General features: G+C 36.3%; 1 protein-coding gene across 4 annotated transcripts in view; it reads left to right on the forward strand.

The window, feature by feature from the left end:
- Positions 1 to 18,702, forward strand: part of LOC110026806 (casein kinase 1-like protein 2) — a 38,640-nt gene extending 19,938 nt beyond the window's left edge. Inside the window, exons 3-14 of one of the 4 annotated variants that reach the window (XM_020727953.1) lie at positions 1,613 to 1,682; positions 1,758 to 1,906; positions 1,998 to 2,093; positions 2,174 to 2,244; positions 8,562 to 8,623; positions 14,927 to 14,990; positions 15,073 to 15,157; positions 15,242 to 15,368; positions 15,503 to 15,585; positions 15,654 to 15,717; positions 16,223 to 16,359; positions 18,227 to 18,702. In XM_020727953.1, the coding sequence (XP_020583612.1) occupies positions 1,613 to 1,682; positions 1,758 to 1,906; positions 1,998 to 2,093; positions 2,174 to 2,244; positions 8,562 to 8,623; positions 14,927 to 14,990; positions 15,073 to 15,157; positions 15,242 to 15,368; positions 15,503 to 15,585; positions 15,654 to 15,717; positions 16,223 to 16,359; positions 18,227 to 18,424 (1,206 nt within the window). In that variant the 3' untranslated portion in view covers positions 18,425 to 18,702. Of the gene's footprint in view, positions 1 to 1,612; positions 1,683 to 1,757; positions 1,907 to 1,997; positions 2,094 to 2,173; positions 2,245 to 8,561; positions 8,624 to 14,926; positions 14,991 to 15,072; positions 15,158 to 15,241; positions 15,369 to 15,502; positions 15,586 to 15,653; positions 15,718 to 16,222; positions 16,360 to 16,805; positions 17,058 to 18,139 lie in introns of those variants that run through there. The other 3 variants (XM_020727954.1, XM_020727955.1, XM_020727956.1) reach the window with 3 other exon arrangements.
- The last annotated feature ends 9,088 nt before the right edge of the window (positions 18,703 to 27,790 follow it).

The following is a 27,790-nucleotide window of genomic DNA, read 5'->3' on the forward strand; positions in this document are numbered from 1 at the left end:
CTAACGCGGGGGATCGCAGAGGCGTGGGAGCAGGTTGAAGGCTTTCGCAGGGCAGCAGGCGTACGAGAAGGGGGACCGCAAAAGATTCGCGCCTCTGTCGGCTCGACTAGGGTTCGCGGTCGGAGACGAAGAAAACTCGGGCCGGCCTCGCGAACGCGAGGGAAGGCTCGGGCGTGCGGTTTTGCGGACGTGAAGGGAGGATTTAGGGATTTTGGGCTTTAGGGAAATAAACAATTTGGTTTATATCAATATAATATATATATATATATATATTAATACGCGATTTGTTCACGCAGTGTTCTCCCTAGGAAAAATCGACATTCTGGACGTGCCGGTGCAGTCTGTTTTGCCGTCAGAGGTCATTTTGACGAATTCACCGATTTGCGTGCCAATTTTCTCTTGTCGAGAGTATGACAATATGGGTGTCATTTCCTACCAAAATTGGTATCTCGGACGCGTTGGCGCAGTCCAATTTGTCGTCGGAGGTCATCCGGAGAAGTTCACATTTTCACCCGTCCTTTAGGCTTAATTGAAGTCCGATTTCGTGCAATTCATTGAATTATGTGCATTTTGTGTGTGTATGTGACGAAAAAAAGGTCGTGACGATGTTTTCCTAAGGCTTGAAGTCCTATCAGGAACTTTTCCCTTGAGTCTTCGCAAAATAACCCATAACCACTCGTTTATAAGACGATGATCTTGTGCCAAAGATGCTAGACATCAAAGGAAAATAGGAATTGACTAGAATTTTCTAAAAGGGTGAGTCTCAATTCTAGTTTTCTAGGACGGTCAATAGGAACTCCTAGAACTAGATCCTAGGCTCTAAGGAGGAGAAAAGAAGACCTCACAAAAATGAGGTCAACATACACTCCTAATGCTTCTGGTTAAACCGTCCCTAAAAGAGAAATGACTTCCTAGTCTTTCCAATTTTATATTTTTAATGAGTAAAATGTCAAAATAGTCCCTTGACTATTTACATTGGGTCATTTTAGTCCCAAGATTTATAAAAGTGCTAAGTTAGTCCCCGAACTACTTAATTGGGGCCAAAATAATCTTCACTAAAAAAATTCTAGGGATTGAAATGACACTTCTATAAACTCTGGGACTAAAATGATCCCTAAAAAAGAGTCAAGGGTCCATTTCGACAATTATTTCTATTTTTTATTACAGTTTATTATTCTTTTTGTGAACTTGTCTTTATGTTATACCTTCATTTGTGTGATCTATATAACTCGAACGTACGAGGGAAAATACACACATAACTTGCAACTTTCTGAGTGACATATGTCTGACAAAAGAAAGAGAGTTAGGATATTACCTATATTACTAAAATGCCTTACTGAAAGGTGATAACTCTATCGAAGCTCAAGTAGCATCTTTTTTTTTTTTTTTTTTTTTTTGGCTTTGGCGGGGTTCATTGGCAGGCTTATTTCTTCTTCTTCTTTAAATAAGTAATTAATTTTCATGATATTATTTTTAGCCCATAGCGAATATAGGATTTGATAGTTGATCATTTAAAAAGAAAAAAATAAATTTGTTTTTTAAAAGTTATATGGTTTACAAAATTAATGTTTATTTCTGGAGAAAATGATTGCTTCTTGCATCTACATTTCAGGAAAATGTTAAAACCAAACACCCTCAGTTGCTTTATGAGTCAAAGCTCTACAGGATTTTGCAAGGAGGAAGTAAGCGTTCAACTTATGCTGGTATAATTTTGAACTCTAGTAATTCCCTAGTGCTGACACTTCTGTTATTGTTAGCTGGTGTTCCAAATATAAGATGGTTCGGCGTAGAGGGTGACTACAATGTGCTTGTGATGGACTTGTTGGGACCAAGCCTCGAAGATCTTTTTAATTTTTGCAGTAGAAAGTTTTCATTGAAGACTGTTCTTATGCTAGCTGATCAGATGGTATATAGTTGACGTGCACTCACAATGCCTTCTTCCTCTCACACTGTTGTTTAACTAAATTATTCTAATAGGTCTTTGATATTTTTGTTAGATAAACCGTGTGGAATATGTTCACGGAAAATCGTTTCTGCATCGGGATATAAAACCTGATAACTTTTTAATGGGATTGGGAAGACGTGCAAATCAGGTATGCATGAAGTTGGCCTTCAATATTTCTTCTTTTAGTTCTTGTTATCTTATTCATCTTCCTCCCTTTCATTTGCCTAGGTGTACATTCTGGACTTTGGGCTTGCCAAAAAGTACAGAGATTCTTCAACTCACCAACACATTCCATACAGGTGTGTGCTGAAATTTAAGCCAATTGTGCAGTTATTTCTTGTGCACATTTTTTAAGACTTATATGTGTGATAAAAACTAGTCATCTCAGTTTTATTTGTTATCTACTACCCAAATCATATAACAGTTTCATCAAAGCAGTTTTATGTATGCTCCGAATGCTTGAAAAATTGAGTTGAAGGGGAATAAGGAATTGAGTGTTAGATGGATGACTACATATTAATGATTAGATTTTTAGATACTTAATGATCAGATTTTTCTTTATCAATACTCTTTTGATTCTTTAATTTCATTCCCTTAAAAAGTTGAGGGATAAAATTGGGTAAAGTTTGGGGTTAAAATAAATGGTCTAAATAGCCTTGGACCAATTTGTTCATTTTATCTAATTTTTTTTAGTAGCTTGAAGCTTCTTGGGGTTTTTACTAAGTAGCTTGAACTCATAAGATCATCAAATTAGTTACCTTTTTATAAAAGAAAATTTTCTTTTTGTTAAAAAATTTATCTACTAAATTTTTATAATTATATTTATTTTCATACCTTCATTATGCTCTATCTTTAAACTTCAATAAGGCTTCATTACATAAGATTCACACACAAATGTATTCTCACAATATATTCAGTTTATGGGGTTTTCCAAAAGTGGGATTTGGAGTTGATGTACTAGATTTAGGATGAAAATAATCAAATTTCCAATCAATCTATTCGGGGGTCAAAAATCAATTCATGGCTTGAACAAATTTCTTTTTTGAGGCGGATTGGCAATAATTAGTTTGACTTTGAGCTAACTTGAAATAATTTCTTTTTATTTTACTTTTAAAAAGGGGATTGACATATATATAACACTTAAAACAATCAAAATTGCATCTCACACATAGACTTCAGTATCTATACCCATAGCACTCAAAACATTTAAATGAAAGCAAAAAAAAAAAAAAAAGAAAAAAACTGCTTTGTCTAAAATCTGCCATCTGTCAATGTTCCCACCTGATCTGACGATCTCTGCACTCACTGCATACGAGCTTGCGGCTAGGTCACCTACTCAATTATCATTGCTTTACCATCTGCAAGCTCCAAAGAGTGCATGTCCAGGGGCTGGGAGGACTAGCGACGACAGTGACTGACAGACCCTTTGGAAGGCATCTTATTGTCACCTTCCCTAGGTGTAGCTAATGTTGTCCTTGTCGATTGTGAGCTTTGCTCACACTGCTTGTGAGCTCACTGCCAGCTCTCCAAGTTGTTGTCTTTCCGTCCATGACCACTTATGAGCACACGCCAAGGTGTTGGGAGGACTGGTGATGACAATGACAGTTTCACGTGAGGGTATCTATGGTGTCTAGGCATTGGTCGAGGCGAGCGTCCAACAAGGTTAGCTAACATCGATAATATGATGCTAAATGGCGCAAATAATGAAGTTTAGACGTGAGATATGTAATTTTGATTGTTTCAGTGTTGTTTATGTAAATCCCCCATTTAAAAAAATATTTAACATTGTATGTATGTGCATTATAGTACTTATACACATTAATGCGTTCATATGTTTATGCTACATTTAAAAATATACATACTATGTTGAGGATTTCTTGCTGCTTCAATGCAATCTAAGACTGGCTCAAAATTAGCTGCAAGATTGCAGTGAGCCAAAAATTTGGCTCATAGCTTGGCTTGATTTTAATTTATGCGAAAAATGATTCATACAAAAAATCTTCTTTGAACTAAAATCTCAACCCTAACAAATTTATCGCATTATATTGCAAAAAATTGTTTACATGGAATGACCTTGTGACCTTCAAATTTTTATACAAATAATCCTCTAAATTTTGATTATTGCCATGCTAATATTATAAAATTGCTTTACAACTGAGATTTTAATTTGGTAAAATCTAAGTTGATTTCTTCTAACACTACGAACCTTCAAATAAAACTGTAAATAATTTGACCTGATAATGCGGCATCGATGGAATTTGCATCAGTTTAAGCTCATGGAATTTACATCACAACACCACTTCGTGCATGGTTTGCGAAGAGACTAAAAGAAGTGACATTGAAGATGATAGTCTTCACTTTGAGACCCAATCCTCTATTGCCTTCCATCATCTTCACCAAATTCATCTTTCTCGACTTCCCTAGGTCATCTTGTTTATGATTTATTTTTGGGACATTTACATGCACATCACCCATTCCCTATCTATTTACATATCTATCACCTAAACTTTGTTTTTATATCTATATAACCCAAATTATTCATATCACATAAAAAATATCACTTTTTAACTTAAAAAAAATGAAATGCATCTTTTTATGCACGGTTAAAATAACATATATGACTTTAAAAACCTTTATTATTTTATTGGCATTTGTTGGGATGAGATCTCTAATCTACTAACAACTAAAACACATGCAATTTTGCATTCCAGGAGCCTTATCCTCCCCTCATCTTTCTCCTCGAAACATCTCATTTCTTTCTCTTATGAAGCACTTTCTTGAATTCCTTCTCTTGTTTGTCCAACCTGAACCCATACGTACTAGTTCTCCACCCTAGCACCTAGACCATTTCGCCCTTCCAAACTAGTACCATGGATTCCCCTTTTCAACTTGCTCCATTTTCTTCTTTTCATTTCTACTTCATGGATCCATGTGATTCTTTATGCCATATCTCCAATCCATGGGACACTTCTAATCATTATTCTCTAATTTGGTATGTTTCTAATTATACGATCTAAGGTTTCTGAAAATACCACAAAAAATGTTGGAACTAAATATTCAACTAATTCTCTGCAATTTTATATGGTATTAGAGCTCTAGGCTTTTTCTGTTATTTGCATTTGTATAACTGTAGCAGTTATCATTGCATAACCATAAATTTGCAGCCTTCATTTCTTTTCTTTTTCTTATTATTGCAGCCTTCATCAGTGCATGTCACAAACTATTCTTATTGCTGCAATCTTCTTTGTTGCATTGCTACATTTCTTTTTATTTTTCTTAAAACAATTTTTTTTGTTGATTGAATCACAATTTTCCTCTCAGTGGACAACAACATTAGGCATTTACCAATGGTAATTGGGTTCTTTTGAGATTGAGATGAACAAATTACTTCCAACGGAAGAGTTATAAAACATCCATCCAACAGGACATGAGAATAACTATCTAAAGTAAGCGTGATTAGGTTTTAGATTCTTAAAGAGAAGAGAATTGAACCATTTAAAAAGCACAAAAAGACAAAATTGTTTGCTAGGAGCATCTTAAAAAAACATTTATAACAGGTACTTATACTTTAGCATACTTAGCTATTACCCCTTCTTAAATCTTTTAAAATCTTGGAGATACCTATTTCAAGCTCTTAAATTATTGATTCAGAAGCTACATGTCATATGAACAACTTCTTTCACAAACTTATTTCAGATATCTCTTACCCCAATAATAAGAAGATAATTGTGACTGATGTATCATTTACAACCATGGTTAATCAAAGTAACGTTTTTATAAATAAATCCTTCACTCAGAAATATCTTCCATGTGCTTAAATTTTTTATAAAACTATTATTCATTCAAATGCTAGCCAAATAATTCAAATACAGTTATGATTTGTCACTTTGGGAAATCAAATGATCATGAAAATTCCATACAATCTTTTGTGCTATATCTTTTCTTAGAAACTCTTAAATACAGTAAAATAATTTCACCTTTAACACCTATACCTTATTCATCTCTTAGGAAGTATTCAAAGATGCAAATCATAGAATTTCATTATGGACGTGCTTGTTTTCTATTGAGTGGCATATGAATTTTTATTTCTTTTTACTATTATTTATAGTAATATCTATGGACCATCATTTTCCCCTAATATTTTTGGGGTTAGTGTTTTTTGTCTTTTAATGATTGTAATTGTGTGTCATAGGTTTTTGTAACTAAAGGTAACAGTGACACGAGTACCATTTTTTTCACTTCAATTTGATAAAAAATAGTTTAGTATTTAAATTAAAAAGATGAGATCTGACAATACTAAATACTACTTTAATCCTTTTCTATCTTTGCTCTTTAAGGGAAAAAAAAAACTATTTGAGTCTTATTGTGTATGCACACCCTAACCACTTACTACTAAATACTACTTCAATCATTTTCTATCTTTGTGCTTCAAAGAAAAAAGAAAATGGAAATACAATATGAGTCTTCTTGTGTATGCATACCCTAACCACTTACTACCACAAGGTCTCTTCTTTTTTCAAGAAAGTGTCCTACAAAAGGTTTGAGTGGAAGTAGTTTTAATAACCACTGACATCATAAATTGGTTATTTACAAAGGTCATTGGGTTAAAATGTCCTACACAAGTCATTAATAAATTCTTTCCCAATTTTAATTCTTCTAATAATAATGTTCTCAAAATTTATGGACGTTTTTCCCTTTCTTATATACAATATCAGAATAGAGAAAAATTTGATGTGAGAGCAATTAAATATATTTTTCTTTTCTATCCTCTTACACAAATATGGTACCAATGCTACCATTCCCTATAAAAAGGGTGTATATATTTATTGATGTCACTTCCAATGAAAAATTTACCTCCTGAAGTAAAAATTATTATTCATAAATAATTTTTTTCTTCTAGATTATCCTTTATTACCTCTTATTTAAGCAAATAACTTTATAACAGAGTTAGCTACTTTTAGCCAAATCAATTTTATTTAAGCACTACTTCTTACTCGGCCATTAAAAATTTATTCATGATGAAAGGCATCTCAACCTCTACAACTCCCCTAAGCTAGATCAATCTTTGAATCTACTTAGGAAATCACCGAATGCAAACACATTTCAATATTTGAATCCTTTATCATTATTTAACTATGCAAAAATCTTTTTCATAGTCATCAATTTTTCTTATAGTTACTATACTATTTCTATCCTTGGTTTTGAATGATATGAATTGGAATTATATTATGAGGGAAGAAATATAAACCCTTTAAAAAAATAAGGGTCTGTTTGAGGCAGGTGCAACTGTATGAAGAAATAGTTAGAAGCTGCTGTTCAAAAAACTACGGTGGTTATTACACTTTTTTTTTTGAAAAAAGTCATACCGCAGTCTTTTAAAAGCCACCGTAGGTAGTCAGGTCTGTTGGAAAAACAACTTTCAATTGCAACTTTTTGAGAACGTTGACAAAATGCAGTTTTGCTAAATAGGAAAAACTATGATTCGACACCGCACCACCACTGCACCACCGGCTCAAAGCCCCTAAAACATGAGAATTGTTAAAATTACAATGAGGAAAGAAACCAATTGTATATAAATGAGTCTTTATTGTAAAATGCAAATTAGATGGTTCTTTAGAAAGATATAAAGGCATTAGTGGCTAAAGGCTACACTCTAATACATGAGATTGATTATTTTGAAACCTTTGTTTTAGCTAGCTATTAAAACCAACATTGTTAGAGTTCTCTTATTATTAGCAGTTACCAGGTATAAAAAATATACTAATTTGTTGTGATGATTGCCTTCTTATGTGGTGACCTAGAGGAAGAAGTATATAAGACGGTTCTATCGAGATTTGGCTCAAATATAGATCAAAAGATATAGAACTTAGTAAAGGAATTATATGAATTAAAGTAATCTGCATAGATCAAATTTGGAAGATTCATCAACATAATGCTCCACATGGTATATAAGTAAAATCGAGGCAACCACATTATTTGTGAAACATAAAATTTAAGAGGTAGTCTCAATGCGACTACTTTATGTTGACAACATTTTCATGGCAAGTAATGACTTGGAATGAATGGAGAATTTAAATAGAAGGTTGCTTCATAAATTTGAAGTCAAAGAGCTAGGCTAGCTAAATTTTTCTTGATGTGGAAGTTGCACTCTCTCATTCTTATATCACAGTAAAAATATATATCGGTTGAATGCGTCATAACTTGGGATTCAAGTGTGTGAAGAGCACCATATAATTTAATCCTAAACGTAGTGAAGCTTTAAAAGATAGAAAACAGGAAAAAAACTCCTATAATGGGTAGGAAAGCTTATTTATTTGTCACATACTAGATTTAATATTGTTGACATTATTGGTGTGGTAATTAAATTTATGCATAATCCTAAACATTCACAGCTTAAGGCAGTGTATAGAATTCTGTAATATTTGAAGAGAATTCTGGGGAAAGGAATTTTATTCAAGAAGTGAAGTTATTAACCTTATTAAATTGACACTGTTGTACTGATTTGTCCTTATCTTTTGGCGTTAGCTTTTCTGTTTGTCTCTTACCTCATAGCAACAACGAGTATATCTCTTTTTTTAATGTATTTTTTTTTTCTTTTTTGCTTATAAAAATGCAGAGAGAACAAGAACCTGACTGGAACGGCAAGATATGCTAGCATGAATACTCATCTTGGCATTGGTGTGTTTCTGAGCTCTTTCATATAAGATTCTCTTAGAACTATCTGTTCAACTCATCTGATTTTATTGTAATGTAATTTGGAGTAAGGCTTCTGCCTTCTACCTTCTGCTAATTGCATGTTGAAATAAAGGGTTCATTTGTGATCACTTTTGTTTTTTATTTTTTATTTATTTTATTTATGTTTTGATATGAAATGAAACATATTTACCTTCATAAAAATATATTTTTATTGTTATTAAATATATTATAAATTGATTTATATGGTAATAGTGTCGGTCGCCATGGACCAGCAGAGGCAACCGGTGAGGCAATTATGGCGGTTGTGATAGTGTCAGTTGGAGTCTGGAGTGTCGTGGGCTGGCAGCAGTGACAAATAGCTGCTGTGATAGTTGTTTTTAAAAAATACTCAAAACACCTAACTGTTTTTTAAGTATTTTTAAGAAATAAGAAATGAAATATTTGAAAAATACTTCAAAGATACACTCCAAAACCAAAAGCATTAAGCAACAACGACTAAACGCCAATAGATAGATGGAAATAATTCAAATAAGAGTTGTTCTTACGAAACACAAATGAAAATAAGTAAGATATAATAATGATCTACTTTTCAAGATGTAGATCGATTTTCCCTCAACCCTAGACATCGCTAGGAACACCATAAGAAGAAGAAAAACACAGCAAATAACAAAACATGCATAAAAAGAACAAATCCTAGGTTCCTCCCCCCTTAATAGAATCCTTCCACAACATTTTAAACTTTCCTTCCAAAATCCTTTAATTTATCCTCCTTGAGTATTTGATTAAGGCCCTCGTGGACCCCACATGCTCCTTGCTTATTTCGGCCATGGAAAATTGCCGCTCTGTTCCTTCTCGAGGAAAAGACCGACTTGTCTGTTGTTGTGGCAGGCCAGTTGGGTGGCTTTCAACCGATCCAGGAGAGACCGATTCACTTATGGGCGTAACAATACTCCCCTTCTAAAGAAGTTTCTTGTCCTCAAGGTGGAAGGATGAAAACTGTTTGTGGATCATTTCATAAGGCTCCCACGTTACTTCATAGTCAGACAGCCTTTTCCACTTAACCAATACCTCCTTTGTTCACCCTACTCCTCGACGCACTCCTTCAATCTCTAGCGACTCTAGAATCACCTCCAAGTCCTCCATCAGTGTCGGTGTTAGTGTAAACGAGGGTGTATGATCTCCAATCGCATGTCTCAGTTGTGATATATGGAAGATTGGGTGTAGTGCGGACGATGGTGGTAACTTCAAATGGTAGGCCACTGCCTCGATGCGTGTCATCACCTCATAAGATCCAAAGTATTGTGGTGAAAGTTTCTTGTTTCTCCTCCTGGTCAATGTCTTCTGTTAGTATGACCTCAATTTCAAGCAGACCTTGTCCCCTGGTTCAAATCACACCTCTCCTATGTTCATCCGCTTTCCTCTTCATGATTTGTTGAGCTCTCAGTAGATGCCCTTGAGTGTTGCTAGTATCATGTCATTCTCTTCCAAGTACTAATCGACGCTGGATAATGGTGTAGCGTTATTCCCATAATGTATCAAGTGAGGTGAATTCCGCCTATACTATATCTTAAAAGGGGTGGTCTGTGTTGCGGTGTGTACGAAGTATTATACCAATATTCGGTCCACGCAACTCACTTTGCCCATAACTTTAGTGTATCAGATACAAAACAACGAATGTATGTCTCCACACTCTTGTTGACCACCTCCTTCTGTCCATCGGTTCGAGGATGATATGTGGTGCTTCTCTTAAGGGCTGTATCTTGCAACTTGAATAGCTCCTTCCAGAAGTGGTGGAGGAGCCCTTTTTCCCTATCTGATGCAATCGCTTCCGGTGCATTGTGCAAATGTACCGCTTTTCGGATAAACACCATCATGACTGAGACCACGGTGTAGTGATGTCTTAAGGCAATCAAATGTGCGTACTTACTCAGGCGATTCACAACTACCATGATCACTGTGAACCCTTCTGATCGTGGCAACCCCTCGATAAAATCCATCATTACTTCTTCCCAAACCTTCCTCGGTAATGCTAATGGTTATAATAACCCTCCTGGTGCAGTGGTCAAGCACTTGTGCCGTTGAGACATCGTATTTTGCCACCATGTCCTCTATGTCTCTACGCATCCCCACCCAATAAAGTTCTGCCACTAGACGACTGTAGTTCTTATGTACCCCTGAGTGATCCCTTATCACATTGCCATGAAACTCTTGTAATAATCTGAGAATATATTCCGACGCCTTGGGTAGTACAAATCGCCTATGGTTGAGCAGCTGCTGCCTCCTCAATGCATATCTTAGATGACTATTTGGATCCTGTAGTAGCCCGACCTTTATCTTTAGCCCCTCATCTCATTCGCTCTTTTGTCTTAAGGCTTCCCACTTTAGGACCAAGGGTAGCGATAGGGCCGTTAGTTGGGGTTCCTCCACCTTTCTCGACAGTACATTGCCTACCTTGTTCTCCAATCCTGGCTGTTATTGATTCTCGAAATCATACCCTAGTAGCTTAAATAGCCATCTCTGATGCTCCTCAATCACCATCCGCTGCTACAGAAGATACTTTAAAATTTTTTGATTTTTTTGACTAGAAAATGTTGTCCCAACAGGTAGGGTCGCTACTTCTGAATGACCAAAACAACTGCCATCAATTAAGTTCATATATTGACTTTAGCCTCGTTCTGGTCGTAAGAACCTGGCTAAAGTAGACAATTGACTGCTGTTTTTGCATGAGCACTACTCCAAACCCATACCATGACACATCTGTTTTCACCACAAATGGTTTACTAAAATCTAGAAGTGCTAATCCCAGGACGCTGGTCTTGACTCTCTTAAAATGTTCGAATGTCTGTGTTGTTGCTTCATATCATTTGAAATTGTCTTTCTTCAACTGCTCCGTCGATGACCATGCTATCATGCCATGTTCTCTCACGAACTTCCGGTAGTAGCTGGTGAGACTCAAGAATTCTCTCATTTCCTTTAAATTTCTTATTAAGGATCAATCCACCATAGCCTCCATCTTGAACCGATCCACTGCTACCTCATTCTGGTCACCACATGTTCTAGGTACTCCACCTGTAACTATGGAAATGAACATTTCTTCATGTTGGCATATAATTAATGCTCCCTCAATGTCTTAAGAACTATCCTTAGGTGTCTCACATGCTCTGTCTCTGACAACTATAAATCATAATGTCATCAAAGAAGACCAGGATAAATTTTTAGAAGTAAGGTTGAAAAATCCTATTCATGAGAGACTGAAATGTCGTCGGGGTGTTGGTAAAGCCAAACGACATCACAAGAACTCATAATGTTCTTCATGTCTCCAGAATGTTGTCTTGTGCACATCAACTGGATTCATCCTGATCTGGTGGTATCCCATCTTAAGATAAATTTTTGAGAAAATGACTGCCCCATAAAACTTGTCCAGTAACTCATCAATCACAGAAATAAAAAATCTGTCGAACACCATCTCCTTGTTTAAAGCCCGATAGTCCACTCAGAATCTCCGACTTTCATCTTTTTTCTTCACTAACAGGACTGGATTGAAAAAAGGGCTCACACTAGGCTTGATAGTCTGTGCCTCGAGCATCTCTCGAATCAATTTCTCTATCTCATTCTTCTGAATATGGCGGTACATGTATGGTCTGATACTGATATGAGAAACACCCTCTTTCAATGTAATAGCGTGCTCGTGCTCCCTCGGGAGAGGTAACCCACTTGGTTGTTGGAAGACATCTGTAAACTGTTGTAGAAGCTGTTGGACACTTTCAGAAGATTGCAAACTCTGAATCTTGAATTTCCTCAATGCTCTTCAACCCCAACAAGTAGCCCCGCCCTGCTCCTCAATTCGACTTGACCATGGTTTTGAACTACACTAATTTTTAAAAAACTAGCATCCCTCAGCATCACCTTCCTACCGTTCACTTGAAACTCCATCATCAGGGACTTCCAATCCATCTACATCTCTCCAAGCGTTCACCACCACTTCATTCCCAAAATCACATATGTGCTGCCCAAATCTAAGGAAAAAATGTCCTCTACCACCTGTAGGTCATGTAGTGTCAGAACCAACCCATTGCAAATTCCCCAACTTATCTCCACATTTTCTGTCCCCATCATGATGCTGAAGTTCCCTATAGTCACTAGCTCCAACCCTAGCTTCTTCACGACCTGATTTGAGATAAAGTTTTGTGGCCTTGCCATCTACCAACACCACAATTGGTTGTTCCCCGATCCACCCCCTCGCCTTCATGGTGTGATTCGGGGTAAATCCCTCCACCGAATTGAGGGACATCTCTACCACATCCAAATGCACATGCTCCTCCATTGCGTACTTCTTTGATTCCTCACTCTTTGTATCCTCCTTTTGAACTAAAAGAAACTGAAGAGTGCGCTCCATGCATCGGTGGTCTGAGGTATATTTCTCATCACAACAGTAACGTAATATTTCTGCTCTTTTATCATGTACTTTTGCATCTGTGAGGTGCTTGAAATTACTCCCGGGATGGGTCCGTGTATTCTTCTCCTTTGACGTATCTTTCTGAAATGACATTGTTTGGGTCCTCAGTGTCTTTGCTGTTAAGGTGCTCTTATAGAATCCTTTGGTATTGCCTCTTTTGCTGGTCTTTTTCACCTGCTTATTGTCCTCCATCATCTGGGCGAGCTCCATCATTTCTCTCAATTCACGCGATCTCAGGGTCGGATGGTTGCTCGTATGTCGGGCTTTAGGTCTTTCAAGAAGTTCCCTTACAGTCCTGCCACAGAAGTACCCCTCAACCTCCATGACAAGAACTCGAACTTCTCATGGTATTCTATAACCATCCCCTCCTAAATCAGAGCATAAAATTGCTCGTGTAGGTCTCCTTTTTGAATGGCTCGGAAACGCTCCAACATGCAATCCTTAAACTCCTCCCATGAGTGCATCAGATACCTTGTCTCAATCTACTGAAACCACGCTAAAGCCTTCCCCTCCAATCATAATCCCACTGCCGTTAGCTTATTTTCCTCAGCTAACCCATTGATTGCAAAGTATAGCTCTACCCGATATGCCCTCCCATGTGCATCATCTCCTTCGAAGATTAACATCTTCAATTTTCTAACCTTTGCATCTCCGCTCAAATCTCCTCTTTCTCCGGTATTTCCCCCACTGTTTCTAGGGTGGAACTCCCTCCTTCGACTATAGGCATACCTAACTCCTGATTCCCTTCTTCCTCCATTGTGCTTTTTCGTTCCCCTTATATCATCCCTCCAATTTTCGACCTATCCCCCTCCATCGAAAGTCTCTACTCCCTGTCGTCTCGGAGTCCTAGATGTCTTCCTCGTTTTCTCGTTCGATCTCCTTTCCTTTTGACTTGACTAAGGATTCCCTGATCAACTCTTGATTAGGGTTTGCATCTGGAGCGATCAACATGGCCATGAACCTCATCTCCATGAGTTTTTTTATCATCTCCCGAATTTCTCCTATGTTCTCTAATCCATCATTCATTCGAATTTTAATGAAAGAAAACCTGTCCTCCATGGTGGCGAACCGTTCTTCCATTTCCGATTTGATTTGCCCTTACCTCTCCTTCTTGCTCATCTACTTTGTTTGTTGCCATCCCACCAAGATCTATTCTCTGATACCAATTTGATACGCTTCGAAACCAAAATCAGTTAGCAATAACGATGAAACGATAATAAGTAGATGAAGACAATTCAAATAAGGGTTGCTCTTACAAAACACAAAATGAAAACAAGCAAGATAGCAAGATACAATGATGATATACTTTTTGAGAGGTAGATCAGCTCTTTCACAACTCTAGACGTCACTAGGAAAACCACAAGAAGAAGAAAAAACACAACAACTAACAAAACATGCATAAAAAGAACAAACTCTAGGTTCCCTCCCCTTAATAGAATCCTCCCTCAGTATTTCAAACTTTCCTTCCTAATTTTCCCTCCGAACTCCTTTAATTTCTCCTACTTTAGGATGTGATTAATGCCATCGTGGGCCCCACCTGCTTGGCTGCAACAAATTGCCGCCCTGCTCCTTGCAGAAAAGACCGGCCTGCCTGTTGTTGTGGCGGGCCTGTTGGGTGGCTCTCGACCGGTCTAGGAGGGACTGGTTCACTCATTGCCTTAACACAAACATGCTATTAAAAAGAAAAAAAGAAAAACAAAATAATAAAAATGATCCCAAATGGATCCTAAATTTTATTGTTATTACTTTCATTTCCTTATAAAATGTTTCCTATGGTGCATGTTCCAATGTCAAACTTCTAAGTGCTGTGTTCTCTTGTTGGCATGAAGAGCAAAGCAGGAGGGATGATCTGGAATCTCTAGGATTTGTCCTGATGTATTTTTTAAAAGGAAGGTAATGTTTTATTTCTCTGAAGTGAAGCAAACCGATTCTGCATTTCATTCCTGTTTACTGTGTTGTTTCTCTTTTTGTCTAGTCTTCCTTGGCAGGGACTAAAAGCAGGAAATAAAAAACAGAAGTATGAAAAAATCAGTGAAAAAAAAGTCTCCACGTCCGTTGAGGTATTGTTCGCCATGCATCTTTAAATTTACAGTGCCTACATTTGTACTGCCTTGGTTAAACGTTGCAATAAAAATATTTTATAGGCTTTATGCAGAGGTTATCCGACTGAATTTGCGTCGTACTTCCACTATTGTCGTTCACTACGATTTGACGATAAACCTGATTATGCTTATCTTAAGAGACTATTCCGTGATCTTTTCATTCGTGAAGGTTGTATCCATTTTCAATGAAATCTTTTGAGATGTGCCTTGAATTTTTTCTTTTGCTTGTCCTCTGATACTTGTCAGTTTTGGAGGATTAGTGCCTTTAGGATTGTTTTCAGTTTCATGTTTTCCTGGTTACAGGTTTCCAATTTGATTACGTATTCGATTGGACAATTTTGAAATTTCACCAGCCACAAGCTGCAAATGCTCCTCCACACGTCCTTGTAAGTCTGGAAAGTTGTTTGTGTCGAAAGTGTTATTATTTGCACATCTAATAAATAGTTTTCTTCAGGGATCTGGTGCTGGACCCAGCAATGGCATTGCTCCTGCAGATCCTAATATTGAGAAGCAATCAGGTAAATTGGTACTTCTCTCTTGAACTATTTTTCTATATAAATTGAGGAAAAGTTAAACTCTCAACCGTGCCCACTCGTAAATCTCTTAGACTGTAGTTATCCTGAATGCAAATATAAAGTTACACAATTGTTTTCAAGAATGGGGTACAAAACATAACATGCATTTCAAGTCAATGATAACCATTGCATGAAAAGTAATGCAATTATGGTTTTAAATAGTAGTTTAGGTTTCAATTGGGTTCTTCATATTTGTGGTCAATCATCTTAGCTTGAAAAATGCCTTTCACTTAGATTCCCAGTTTCCATTTATTTTCTCGAAAGCTTATTTCAAAATTTTTTTAGCCATTTCACTTATTTTTTTTTCTGCGGCCCTCATGTAATCCAAAACGAACTTAAAAGACCCAGCCGTAAAATAAATAACGTTGCATACAAGTGGTATTGCTGGTAGACCTTTTTGTATGTGTACAAGGATATATCTCAGTGCCTCTCTATCGCTCTTCTCTAGGTGGTGAAGAAGCAAGGACGAGTGTTTTGTGTGCAACAGACCCTTCTGGCCAGCGATTTTCATCTCTTGCTATATCTGCCGGTAGCATGACCAAACAGAGAAATCCACCAGGAAATGACTTACCAGCTATGAAAGATGTAAGTTTTGTCTCATGATCAGCCACTGCCTGCTTTTATGGTCTGTAATTTCAGCTTTTTGGATGTATGGTGATTTATAATTTGTCTGCAATATCATGGTATAAGGTTGGAAGTTTTACTAGCCCAATAACGTTGTATTTGCTTGCATTTTTCTTTTTTGTTCTAAGAGGTTATAATCATTAGATTTAAAATTATTATTTTTTAATTATAAGTTTCAATAATATCTTGGTATTGCAAAATATATTTATAAATTTTTTCTGCTTTTTCTAAAGCAGTTTGGTTTTGGTAATTTCATTTTTAACGTGCAAGTTTTATGTTGAAGATTGACAAATATGTTATTAAAAATTACATTTTAATTTTTAAATGTCGAAGCTTCAATTTTAATCACTTTTTATAGCTGCCTATGCTCATCTAGCCAATGTAACATTATTAATTTTGAAACACAGTAGGCAGCTGTTTAAAATCCAGACGGTTGGCTGATTTCACATTTTTTACCTGAAATCGGACACTATTTGGGTCAAGTTAAAGCTGTAGAAGCCTGAAAGAAATAAGGCATCATTTGGATCTGTCAGAACCAGCCAATCCAACAAGATAGGTCAACTATGTCTGGCTCTTAAATAAAGGATACATTTAATTGGTATTTAGTGTTTAGGGATGTAAACGGGCCAAGCTTGCAAGCTCGTAATTTGTTCATGTTTGGCTTATTTAAAATTTGTGTATCCATATTTGGCTTGTTTTCAAATTTGTTTGTGGATAATGTATTCATGTTTTTGTTGTTAGAATTTGAATTGAAGACAAGTCAAACTTGAGCCAATTCCTAAGAAATGGAAAATTCCTTTTTGCATCTTTATTTTCTTTCCATAGCGAATGGCAAATGGAAAATGGAGAAATTTGAGATCTCTTGAGGGAAAAAAAAATTCCTCCTTCCATGCTGACCATATCCCTTGTCAACATCCCTCTCTCCCTTTTTCTCTCTCTCCCTCTTCCACCCTTCCGTCCCCTCCCCTTTTTGAAAAAAGTTATTATAATTGATTTTAACCCTCCCCTCTCCGCTTTGAAAAAGGTCACTATAATTGCTTTAAATATTGTATGAGACATTCTAGTAAGTTTCATTTGATTTCCGTATTTCTACACCTTAAAAATCATTACTAATTTATCTCACAATTATAGGTACTAAATTTTTCACAAGCTTGATACATGACCTGCAATTAGTATGAAATGTGTTGTCTTCTTTACTTTTCATAGTCTTGATTTAAGTTAAATGATTTCAATGATAAGAAACAAGTCAAAATAAACTTGTATGGGTCGGTCTACATTGGCTAGAGTGAGAACCAAAAACATAGCTCACATGGGGACCCTGGATCCAGCATGGGTGAGAGGAAGAGATACTGGAATCATTATTGAACGATATCTAAACGGAAATGTACCTCATATTTTAAAAAAGAAAGTGCTTTAGTTGATAGGTTTCCAAGGGAGGAGGGAACTAGTTTATCTATTTATTTAATTATTTATTTATTTTGTGTTTGTTAGGAGGGATCTAGTTTGATATCTAGACAAAAATTGGCTGTGTTTGGAGCTTCCCTTGACCTATCTGAGTTCCAATCCAAAACTATGGCTGGGCCTATCTACTTCTGAGCTTTTTTTTTACCTTGTTTCTCTATCATGAGTCAGACGTTATATAATTCCAGAAATTCATACGGCATTTTTATAGCTTCAGACATGCTATTATTTTCATTGATATTAACCAAAGTTCTTTCTCATTGCTTCTACCACATTTCAGAAAAGCATATCAACAACTCAAGTAACAAAGTAATCCATATTTTTCCTTATCAGGCCATTCCTGACCGTGAATGCATGTCACATGTAGTTACCCAACTCAGCTTTCTTGGGGCGCTTAAACGGTTCTTTAAGTCGAGCTGCTGTTTCCAGTAGCCAGGACATGGTATTCTCTACGGCACGAGTATTTCCCACCCATACTTCTGAAGCAAACCATGGCCCTTCCCAGAGGGTTCCAGGTGGTCAGATTTTTTCTCCAGTTACTTTTTCCGAAACTAAGCAACTCTAATTCTGTAAGGAATTCATTTGATTTTAAGAACTGCGAGTCAACCCTCAAAGGCATAGAGCGACTCAGTTTTGACGGTGACAAAATTGTATAGTTAAAGCTGCTGTGATGAACTTTTCTTCCTTGTATAAAGCCTGTATAAATGGGACCATTGTCCAATAGGTTTGATTGAGATATTTTGAAGCTGCAAATATGTTATTGTTTTTTAAGATAAGGACCATGAAATTGACACAAAGGCTGAATAATGAAGCCGGTGTGCTTGTGAAAGGAAGATTTGGTTAGCTTTGTTTGCCTCATGGTTGGGTTCTGCTTCCCTATAATTAATTGCTTGTCAATTAATTTCCTTTTTCTAGTTTGTATTTGATGCTCGAGTATCATACACGGTTTAAAGTTTGTATCTACATATCTAGCATCTAAACTTCTTACATTTATACCAACCAAATCTTTCATATCACATCAAAAATACCACCATTATAACATTAAAAAAAAAAATATGAAATACAGATTTTCATGCATAGTAAAGGTGGATGAATGTAAAATTGAAGTATAGGTGGCAGATGTGTAAATGTACATGAATTAAGTGGTATGTATGTAAAAATTGAAGTGTAGGTGGTGCATATGTAAATATATAGGAATTTAGTGGTATGTATACAAATTATCCTTTACTTTATAGTTTATTTTTCATCATAAAAAAAAAATTGTAAAAATGATCGTTGTCCATTTTTTCTCTTTTGAAGAGTCTTTGGAATTCTTTTTGCCAGCATTGTTCTAAACGTGCTTTTGATGTCCAAGGTGCATGTGTGAGCTGCTTTCTTCTTGAAAGTATATTATATTAGCATTGCTGCTCAAATTACATGAATGACACTTTTTTGAGAGAATAAAATTTGCATTTTTCAACATTTCATGGGAAGGAATGACACATTATACAGCTCAGTTGTTTGCAATGGTAATGCTTCCAGTTTAGACCGGTCAGGTTTGACAGCCAAAATATATATAGTAATTTATTTATAATCATCATTCTTATTGGTGTTATCCCCATTATTTAGGGATGTTATACATACTCAAATTTCTGCTGAGTTCTAAGCACTCTTAAACTTTTTTATTTTGTTTTTTTCTTTTTTAAGTTATCAACCCCATTTGTATTTCTATGTTTAAGACATCAAGTTTGTATGCCATTATATTCTTCATTTTTAACTTCTTAGTAAACCAAATCAATATTATGTTATCATCAATCTTTCGCACTCGCTGTTCTTGTTATATATCTGTATTCATTGTATCATTTTTATTTTGATTTTGCATTTAACTTTATAATTTTTTAACATAATTTATCTATGAATGATATATATATTTTTTCACTCCATGGCATTCTTCTTCATTAAATTATATTGGCGCGTTTATGCAAATAGCACCCAAAACATATGCACTTGCATATGTCTCACCCAACTTACATATATACATATAAAACACTTGAAATACCTCAACTATAGCACTCCATTCAATCTCATCATCTCCTTCGCTGTAAAGACCTTCTCTAGTTGTGCAATGCAACTTTGCATGCGTGTGATTTCTGCAAGTGATTTTTATGTTCTTTAAGGTATAAATTTTCTTTTCTCCAAAATATTGAAGAAGAAATTTGTGATTTCCACATCAAGCCAATCTCTTATATGGGATTTCTGATTCTACAATGTTTGAAATTATAGCCATGGTTATTACTATCCAGGCTCCCATTTGTATTAATTGGAATCTTGTTACTTTCGTGGATCAAAGTTATGGTAGTTTTGTTCTTTCATTATTTTAGGTGGAAGTTTGTGGATTCATCACATTTATTATGTTGGTTCATATTAATTTGTTCAATGCAGAATGTTAGAAATTTGTAGGTTAGATATATTTTTGACAATCAATCATAAGTTTTATCATCTTTATGGATTGATGTTTATTAAGTTCAAACCGTAACAAAACATTCTGTGCTATTTCTTAATGCATTGACTTCCATGGATCTGATCTATACATTAGAATGATAAATTGTTTGATTAAGAGTATTTTAAGATTTGGACAAAAACATTAAACCTCTTTTGTATCCAGTACAAATCGAAGTTTTTTTTCATAGCTTATAATCATTTGAAAATTTCTTAAAGCTCGTTCGCGAGGTGAGAATCACAAAAGAAAATTTTATAGATGCCTTAGAAATCGATCAGAGCATGATTGTAACTATTTCAATTGGATAGATGAAATATATGAAGCCATTTGGCCGAGACTGTGCTGAAAGAGTAATGTCTGCTGACATGGGCAACATAAACTTTAAGAACCTAAAATTTTTAATTAAAATCTTAAGTGTGTTGCAAGTTCTTGACATTGTTATGATTTTCTTACTAATATATTGTAATCCAAACATCACTAGTAATGCATACTTTAGGTCTTTAGTTTATTTATTAAAAAATCATGGGTGAATAACTCTCAAATGTAATTGTGTAAAAAGTAAGATACATGAAAATTAATTGTTAATGTGAATGTGTTTCAGAGATTCCAAATTTAGATTCTGGAAGTGATTAAACATTTATATGTGGCAGCAATGGTTGGTCCACAGAATGGAAGCAATTAAGTGAACTAAAAACAAAACAAAGAGTTATCCAAAGAAATTTTACTAAATGAAAGGAGAGTATAAAAGTTGACAAAGTTTGCTCAACCAAGGAGCTAACCAAAGTTATAAAGCTAGTTATAAATTTTAACCCAAAAAATCATACCCTATTGATGATAATGCCTAACTATGGTCATCAAAATGAAGAGACGAAGATAACTAAAGTGACTACCAAGCTAGTACAAATGAAATGACAATGAATTCTAGTAAATAGGTTTTGTAAGCAAGCAGGTTGAAAAAATTGGTTTGTTTTCATCCTATGAAATGAATCTTCCAACATTCCAAAAAGAGGACTTGGATGATCAAGGTATTGAAATGAAGCCTTCCCATTAGCTTTAAAAATATGACGTTGCAATATAAAAGAAATGTTTGGGTTCTTTGAGCACTTCATCTTAAATGCACCAACAAAGGAGAATGTAACTTTTGAACTCCAATGCATCTCCAACATTTTCAGTTCTCCTGTATAGTCTGTAATCTTCGATTGCTCCATATCTCTCCCAATTTATTTTGATTTTTCCTAAAAGTCGGAGCTCCAAAATAATATTACGTGAACATTTGTTCAAGTATGACTACTTCATAAAGAAATCAATCAAAGCTGTTACACTTAGTTGTAGTTATGTAAGATACCAATGCCCCCTGTTAATATACATTTTTTTTCATTTGTCAGCCCAGAAAGTGAACACAAATATATAGGGAAAAATTGTTTCCAGTGCATATAAAGTACAATAATCCTCATTAATTTTAATTAGTGAAAGAAACGCATTAATACCTACTCCCTGACAACTACCAACAAGTTAGAGTACATGGGCAAATAAAAAGTTTTGCTACCGGCAGCCAGAGTCCACATGAGCAACTAGGAGGTGTATTGATTTCTTACATTAGTTGCATCATCATCATCATCATCATCAACATTATTTCCCCAATATGCAACCAATCAGCTATTCCACCCACTAAAATAACATTACTACTTATTACATTCTCCTTTGAGGCCGGGCATTGCTGAATTGATAAAATATCTCATAAAAGTAGGAAAACCAATCAAACTCCACATATACATGCTCGATCCTAATTATATACATGAAAAAAAATTTCAGAATTAAGGTACAGGACACAAGCAGTTGCTCATGGTCCCCGTCACATGGTTTGGTGTGTCAAATGTTTCGGAACCCGTGCTTGTATCTTATTTTTTGATACAGACTCCCTAAGGATTCTAAACAAATACATGATAAATTCAAAAAAAAAAAAAAAGACTCAACTTGCATAAAAGTTAGTATAAGCTGGATTCATGTAACACATAATGAACCATATCCGGCGGAAGGAGAGCTAAGCAACGCCTGTAAGTGAAAGGGTTGGATTTAAATCATTAAGCTCCTCCATATTGGATATGACCCTCTACAAGAAAACCACCCTAATATACTAGCGTGCACGTCTCACACCCAGCAAACACACAAAACAACAAGCAAAAGATGTATGGCTAAGGCACAAAATAACAGAGGACAATAGTGAGAATATCAAAAAGACTATCTAAGCATCCTAATCCTAACATAACACACAATCTGCAATGTAGTATCCTAGTTACAACATCTAAGTGTGTGTGCATTGCAAGGGTGAATGCAATTGTATGAATTTGACAGGGTCGTCGACACCAGCCCTGTCCTGAAGATCCAAGGGGTATGTCACCCAAATGGATTTTGAAAGAATTAACCTTACATATGTCCTAGTTTTGCTAATTGCTTAACTTTAAAGTATGGTGAATATTATAAGTATAGAAAATATAGTATATCTTTTTGTTTTTTAAAATTAAGACCATTAAATGCGGGTCCATAACATGCAATGTAATATATGTTAAAACCTTGGAACCTTAACATAATCATATGTATGTTGATCCAGGTGCAATAACTCGCATTGTTCACCAAGATTAACTCGACAAGAAATGCTCGTTAGAACATCGTGCTCAACAACGCAAATTTCTCACATAATAAGAATAATTTGCTATCAAAACAAAAAAAGACAATACACATGTAATCATGCAATAAGATTCAACACATCGTGACCGCTCGAGCGAGGTATAAACGATCACGAGGGGCCCGAAAAGTGATTTAAAATCATGTGACATGCAAATGATAAGCTTGTGATAAATATAAAATGAAGTAATCAAGTGTACACAACTTTTGCACTCAACGGGTTCAACTGCTTTATAGGGTGACTCAAATTTAGCACACAACTTAAAATGCTTACGACATTCAAGTGTGAGGCCATAAGAGGTGATGTGTCAGAGCTTCAATTTAGGAGATTTACACAACGGCAGGCTAGCTTTGCTAGCAACCAATCATAAAAAATATGCAACTATCAAATCACACATATGGTGACACTTGTGTGCGGTGATATCGCAAGTGTTGGTGCTCGAGAAGACACCACATGCAAGTAGGTGCTAAAGGAAGATTTGTTTTTTCATGCAATAGTTTTTAACATATCACGTAAATTTCAAAAATGATAGTTTTGTTATGCACATACTGGCATAAATTCAAGCAAAGAATATGACATGCAAACACTGTGAAAACACATGCAAGAAATGCGAAGTGCAAGTGAGTGTGGTCAATTAGCCCATTGGATCAAACAGAGACAGTCAACCGAGTACTATGACCAATGGAGGCAGTCTGGCCGATAAGGTCAACCAAACCAAAAATGATTAGTTGATTGGGTCAGGGAAACAGATCAGACCCAAGCGATTGATCGATTGTACCGTGGGTGACTGATCTAACCCAAGTGATTGGTCGATCAAACAAGGGTAGCAGATCAAACCCAAGTGAATGTTCAATAAAACCGGCGTGACCGATCAAACCAAAAATGATTAGTCGATTGGGCTGAGGCGTCCAATCGAACCCAAGTGATTGATCAATCGGACTGGGGCGGTCGATCAAACCAAAATGATCAGTCGATCAAACTATGATGACCAATCGAACTCAAATGATTAGTCAATCAGACCGGGGCAATTGATCAAACCAAAGTGATTGGTCGATTCAGTCAGGGTGGCCGATCAGACCTAAGTGATTGCTCTATCGAGCTGAGATGTCGATCAAACCAAAGTGATCGGTCGATCCGACAGGGGTGAGCAATTTGACCCAAATGATAGATTGATCAGATTGGGGCAACCTATCAAACCAAAATGATTGGTAGATCAAGACGGGGTGGCCAATCAAATCCAAATGATTGATCGATCAAACTAGGGCATTCAATTAGACCAAAGTGATCAGTTGATTGAGTCGGACAGCCGATCAAACCAAAGTGATCGGTCGATTAGACCGGGGCGGCCGATGGAATCAAAAGTAATCTATCGATCAGGATGAGGTGGCATATCGAGCCAAATCGATCATACAGTCGAGATAACATGTGTAAAGTGCTGCGTGCAAATGATGAGACCGATGTGTTGATAGTAAACTATACCCATCCTAGCGTTCTCACTTAGGATCCTAGGCTTAGATTTATGGATGCCTAGAAAAGCTATCTCTGAATTTGTTGAATAAAGTGAGGGGTTTTCTTCAATTATTTGAAGGAAAATTCTCCACAACTTAAAGATTGACATGACCAAGAGGCATTTTCATCCTCCAAGTTATGGGTGCTCCATTCTCTCCATAAAATATTGAAGCTGCCAAAATCATGTGAAATTTGGATTCTACCGTTGGCGTCAATGAGCTCGAGGTTCAGAATGATCATTTGAGGAATCATAAGGTTAATCAACAAAAAAGATTCTTAACCCAACAGTTTTCTCTAACACAAAGTCCTAAATGTTCGCTAGGACAAAAACTTGCAAGGGGCAAGAAATTTTTTCACAGACGTGGAGGTCGAAGACGCATTCTATGGGCTTGATTTGAGCTCCCACCACTCACCGGTGATGATAACCTCGTTGCTTCTCTAAAGAATGAAGATGCTTTTTTTTCTTTAGGAAAGGAGAAAATCGATGCTGAAAACGATTCATAAGAAGGAGAAGATGAAGGAGGAGATGAAGTTCTCTCTCAGCTCTCCCCTAAAACCTCTCTGCTTGCCTTCTCCCGTTCAATCCCTCCTTTTCTCTATATCCTCTCTAATCTCCTCCCAAGGATAAATATTTGCGTACGGAAAGTGTACGCAGAGTTGCGTACATTTCAGGTTATTCAGAGGGTACAACTAGGTTACACTTAAGTTATACCCCATTGTATTTCTTTCTGTAACCTAAGTGTAACATAATTGTACCCTCTGAATAACCTAAAATGTAAGCAACTCTGCGTACGCTTTCCATACGCAAATATTTCTCCCTCCCAAGGCTCCAAAAAGGTGTTACGATGGTGTCCCCCTCTCCCCAAGGCAAATCCAGGATCATCCTAAAGAGATCCTGGGAAATCGGCTGCCTAAGGAGCTTAACCGCGGAATATTTGGTGTCTCGGGTACATATGCACCCAACTCTCTGTTGTGGAGCGCCATTATGGATGCCTAAATGCCGCTTCCTCTGTCTGGCGTGATATGAAGCAAGTCTTCGCATCTAAGCACCATATTTGGGTGCTTTAGCACCCACTCTTCGGGAAAGCACAAAAAGAGTGCTCCTTCTTATTGTTGGCACCTATTCACCCACAAGGGGGGTGTATATGTGCCCCTCCTCTATTAGGCGCCAATTTAGGGTGCCTATGCGCCGATGGGATGGCGCTTAGGCACCACCCCCTAAAAAGAGTTTCAATTTTCTTTTTCTATCCTTCTTCACCGAGGCTTTGCGCGGTGGATCCTATGGATCCTCAAACCACTAGAAAACAACCAAGAATGAAAATAGGTTTTCTCACGTAGGATGGACACTGGAGGTGTACTGTACCAGGCAAAAATCGCCGCATGGGGCTGAGTATGACCCCTACAACCAAAATCTCAATTTTTGCTCAAACGTCCATAGAACGATTTCTTTACTGACCCGGAAGTCACGAGAAACTACATATTGCTAAAATACAATCCCGTAACTTAGAATTAAACATTATGAAAGTTTTAAATTGGGATTTTTGGTGCCAACAGGCCTCTCGGACCCCTGTTTGGTTTGGTCGATCTAAACCACAACTTTCTTGGAATGCTCATGGAAGGGCTCAGAAACTTCCCTTGACCGCAGGAAGCCCTAAATAGACAGAGTAAGTTCTTTAATAACTAGAATGAGCATTAAACATGTCCCATGTCAGAATTGTCTTCATTCATCAATGAGCTCTCCCAGATAAGGCCAAATTAGTACTGATTTTGATTCCATGCCCTAGGAATTTACTAGGAGTTCTGAACGAATGCCTTGAATTGCGAGACAATAAACACAATCATGTATCATTCAAGTGGGTTTCTTACATATGTGACATCAAATATCGATGCCAACACCACGCCCTTTGCTAAATCAAGAATCCTTGGAGCCAAATAGTTCCCAAAATCGACCCAACACACCATACATGCTCTGTGTTTACTAAAAAATTGAATACAAAACCCACATTGCCCTTGCCTTGCAGAACCTCTCCTGATTTCCTCTGATAACTATCCTAGCTTGATCTTCCCTCCAACGACCCTTAGCAACATTATTGGCTTTTCCCACAATCGTAAATAACATCACCAATTCCCATTCTCTATCCCATAATTCACTCACCCGAGCTTTCAAAAAACTTCAAGGAGCTATCAAAGCACATTCTGCATTAAGTTCCATTCCATTTAGGCTCTTTAAACCATTCCTAAAGTGAAGTAATACACCATTTGATCAAGATCTTGCTCGGAGTTAGTGGGGCTTGCTGCTAATCAATTCGAGTTGACCATGTGTCATAAACAAGCATTCAGTCAAGTACTTTGATCGCCCAAAGTTTTGAGGTATTCCTTAAATTTTAGCTCTAGATCTCTCGATAGTTGGTGTTTTATGAAGGCTTTGTTAACACCACAAGATTCTCGTTGTTAGATGTTTAGGTATGTGTGGAAGATTCTTCTGGTTGATTTGAGCATGATGCATGATATCAAGCGTGCCTTGATCTATGGTTTCAGTTAGTCGTTTGATTAGAGATGATGAATTAATGCCATCCATTTTCACGTTGCGGGAATGGACAATCCAGAATCATTCGGATGAACAATGTGCTCGTCTGTCCCTTCACTGAAACACATAAGCATATGATTGCTAATGATTGGCTCACCAATAGAAATCCACAAAGTGCTTATGTGGCCAATCGTGCCAGGTGGTGCTAATGTGGAAATTCAAAGAAAATTAAAAAATAAAATCCAAAAAATCCAATAAACTTTTAAATAAATCATAGAAAACCCAAATAATATAATAAAAAAATATTATTGATTAAAAAATGAGTAGAATCTAATGGTATCGATTTCAAGTAGTCATCTTTAACACATTTTCTTAATTAAATAAATATTCTAAATCTAAAATAATTCCTGAAAATTCAAATAAACATCAAAATGAAATGAGATTCACTTGACGTGGTATAATGATTATAATAAATTCTTTGTAATTTATTCAGGGTAGATTACAATTAAGTTATGGTTAATCATAATTTTAACTGAAAATGACAATAAAAAATGATAAAATATTTTAAAAAATAAATAGATGGTAAAAATAAAATTCGAATAAGAAGATAGGTGAATTTGAAATCAGAGCATTTTGAAACATAAGCAATATTTAGTGATACTGATAAAATAATGTTTTCAAACTTAGGGTCTGTTTGAGGTAGCTTGTGCATTTCAGGATGAAATTGAACACT

Source organism: Phalaenopsis equestris, unplaced genomic scaffold (genome assembly GCF_001263595.1).
Source record: "Phalaenopsis equestris unplaced genomic scaffold, ASM126359v1 Scaffold000402, whole genome shotgun sequence".
Classification (NCBI taxonomy): Eukaryota; Viridiplantae; Streptophyta; class Magnoliopsida; order Asparagales; family Orchidaceae; genus Phalaenopsis; species Phalaenopsis equestris.